General features: G+C 36.1%; 1 protein-coding gene across 1 annotated transcript; it reads right to left on the minus strand.

Moving 5' to 3' along the window:
* Window positions 1-216: 216 nt before the first annotated feature.
* Window positions 217-3,237, minus strand: LOC115957445 ((-)-germacrene D synthase-like). Its single transcript, XM_031075688.1, has 7 exons — window positions 3,046-3,237; window positions 2,133-2,409; window positions 1,603-1,975; window positions 1,285-1,503; window positions 1,053-1,191; window positions 714-962; window positions 217-603 (listed from the first exon to the last, which is right to left on the minus strand). The coding sequence occupies exons 1-7, from the start codon at window positions 3,166-3,168 to the stop codon at window positions 310-312; spliced, it is 1,674 nt and encodes a 557-aa protein (XP_030931548.1). The 5' UTR covers window positions 3,169-3,237; the 3' UTR covers window positions 217-309.
* Between the last annotated feature and the right edge of the window lie 399 nt (window positions 3,238-3,636).

Genomic DNA, 3,636 nt, shown 5'->3' on the forward strand with positions numbered 1-3,636 from the left:
TCCCTCCAAGACCCCCAAGCACTTTGTACATGGGGAGGTGCCAATTCAGCTACAATTTTTTTAATTTATTGAATGTTATTCCTTATTAAGAGGGACAATGTGGTTTACATTATAATAAAACCACCTCAATAATAAATAAAAATCTTATCACTCACTTCTATTTTATGTTGCATCCACAATTTTATTTCATGTGTGCTATTTTATTCAATTTAATTTAAAAAAAAAAAAAAAGACTTGTGACATACTATAATTGGTAGAGCATAAAGTAGGACACTCCAAGTGGAATTGAGGAATTTCATTCCTCAACACTCATATTGATACTGGATCTATTAGCACTGATGCGACATTATCTTTCATCTCTTTTCCAACATGGGTGTAGCCATCACGCTCCTTGTATAGGACATCTATTACTCGTGCAAGATTAAGAGCAGGCATAAGGAGAGGCATGGGAACGTCAGTGGGCCTCATTAACTCCTCATTAATATCTTTCCATGCATTAGAGACTTGCTTGTTGAATTCTTCATTGACCACTTGTTCAGTAACACCATATTGCTTCATGTAGCATTCAATTGCTGAGGCAGCATGCCCTCGCTCTTGTTCAAACTACATACACAGTTTTCCAAAAGGTAAACATAAATTTGTCAATATGAAACATGTATTTGTCACACCTTAGAGAGATTGGAAGGATTGTAAGATTTTTTTTGGTTGTATACCTTGTGTGATCTCATGTCATCCACCAGCCTACAAATTACTGATGAAGCAGTAATAATCTTGGGATTTCTAAAGCTCCAATCAAATGCCTCTTTTGTAACGATGTCACCCATGCCAAGGAAAGACACGGTTGTAAGCATAGGGTAACCACTGGTTCTTAGAGCAAGATTCATATACTCTTCCATTGTTGGTATGTAATTTTGATGGAACCATTTGGCTTCATCAAAGTAGGCTCGGACCAAAAGTTTCATCTAAAATGACATACATTAAACAACATTCATGAAAAAATTCATACATAGGAAGCATTAAAAAATTGGAGGGAATGAAAAGTTGAGTCGTACTGCATCTTTTGCGTAGCTAACACGGTATGATCTTCCTTGCTTGGACATCTCTTCCTCAACTGCTTCAAAAACATCAAGTAGTGCACGATAGCAAATTTTCATGTAATCTGGAAGTTGGTCTATGCTGCTAATATCCCACCTAAAAATATCATGTATCAAGTTCCAATTGAAGTTAGATTGACGTTATATATATCAAGGTCTAAACATATACTAGTTAATTCTATCGATAAACCTCTCAATTGCTTCAGTGAAGGGCTCAAGTTCTTCAAGTGTTCCATATACATCATATATATCATCTATAATGGATGTCATGGCAATAACTTTGGTCAGTATTTTTCTAGCAAGTGAGTATTGGGGCTCAAAGTAGACGGCCACTATCCAAAAGTAACCCTCAACAACTCTGTCTCTTGCAAAAGGTAGCTTCTTCGCAAAATCTAAATCTTTCCACCACCTAGAATTCAAATAGGTTAATTAATATTGATTGGCTGTAAATAACCAAAAATATATATGTACTTATGTCATTTTGGTGTATAGTTTTAGAACTAAGTACCTAGTAATATAGCTAAGTTCCTCTTTGTGCAATGACTGCACCATGTCAAAATCTAATTTTGCAAGCATGAGAAAAACTTTGTTATGTGAAGCATCCTGTTCATAGATAGAAATGTATCGCCGAGCCTCTAGCCGTGGTATGCCCTTGTGCAAGGGCTGCTTTAGGGCACGAGTTACTTGTTCTGCCAACGGATTGCATATTGCAGATACTGTGGATTTGAGGTGAGTGGTGGTGAACTCAAGGGCCTCATCAAGGATTCCTTCTCCATGCACCCTCAAATGTGTAACTTCATAAAAGGCCAGCATGCCTTTAACGTTACTGGCTAGGCTTTCCTTGAATTGACCATCTTTGACTTTGAACTTGTTAAAAGCATCTGTTTAAAAACCGAAAGTACGACACTAAAGAATCAAAACATGCATTATAGTGTATGTGGACGCTATTACATGTATAAAGCATCTCTTTGCTAATGTTAGGCATATCTGCCAAAAACAAAAAAAAAAAAAAAACAAAAAATCCCACTTAGGGCTCACCACATGAAACATTAAATCCTTGTTGACGTAGTAGTCGAAAACAAAGGGCAACATTGTAGATATCATCATCTTCAACATTATTACTGTCATTATAGGTAGCATATATATGTTCTAGAGCTTCTTCGATTTCTCTTTCAAAGTGGTAAGCCACGCCTAGGCGCTGGAGTGCATCAATTAAACCCAGCTGTTGTGAAAGATGACTAGCAGAGGCTAAGAGCTCATTTCTTACCTTTTCTTTCAGCTCTTCGACTTCACGTACTTTACAGGCGTGGATCTCCTACACCAACAAATTATGTAAGTTAATAATCATATACTATGGATCATGGACATGGACCTTGACACTGAGGGTGTCTTTGTTTAGAGGTGAAATAGGGTGGATGGAAAACTTTGGAGAGAAAATGGATTTGTGTGTTGTTTGGTTGGGAGGGGGGAAAGAAAATTTTTATGTGGGGCCCATGCATTTTCCACCCAGACCACACAAAACTTGAAAAATGTTGATTGCTAAAAGACAAAAACACCCTGCACGTTCAAGCAATGACTTCTTCATCAAATTGTAATACAAATTGAAATCATACAAGAGCAAATCATGCAATGGTATAGTTTCTTAATTAATTTAAGATTTTATAAAATTATTTTAGTCTACCTCACAAATAGGTAGGTTCCAATGAATAACACGGGTTAACGACTAGTTTAATAATAATAATAATAATAATAAATCTTTCTACAAAATGAGAACACACAAGCAGAAGTGTCTCTAGTGTATTTGATACGTGTTGGACATGAACACGTTGAGAAAAATGATAATATTTACCCTGTCCTTGGAAGCGCAAATGAGAAAAGAAAAAAAATTATCTTTACAAATTTTATTACATAATTTTTGCAAACTAGCGAGACAAATAATCATATATATTACCTTGTCCTCGGAAGTGTAATTGATGAAACGGTCTCCCCAAACGCTCGGATGAAAATTTGCTGTTCGGCGAATAACATCTGGTTTGCCATTTTGGGGTGTGGCCCCTGAGACTTGCATGGACATATTTTTCCTAGTTCAACAACAACTTTAAGTTTTGAATGGTATGGGATCTGTTATTTATGAAATTCTTGTCTCATGAGCACTGGTATATATAAGCACTGGAAGGAGGATATTTTTGATATGCAGCGAATAAGGATCTAATTTTTAATATGCATCTACAGTGGAAATTTGGTGAGGCAATTTTTAATATGCATCTACAGTGGCTGTGGAGTCATGTTGCATGGGAGATTGATCTATTCTCAAAATGTGTGGCTAACGCCGCCCATGTGGGAGACTACCTATTCTCTCTAGATTCTCTACAGAAAGAGACCTTCCAGTTATCTTATTCATATTAGACACGTGCAAGGTCGGTGAGTGAGCTTCATGGAAAGATCGATGTATAATTTTATTGATTAGAATAATCAGTAAAAAGTATAATTTTTTGATGCACAATTAAGAATGATGAAACATATGTCATTAGAATTATCATTT

This window comes from Quercus lobata, chromosome 8 (genome assembly GCF_001633185.2).
Source record: "Quercus lobata isolate SW786 chromosome 8, ValleyOak3.0 Primary Assembly, whole genome shotgun sequence".
NCBI classification, from domain to species: Eukaryota; Viridiplantae; Streptophyta; class Magnoliopsida; order Fagales; family Fagaceae; genus Quercus; species Quercus lobata.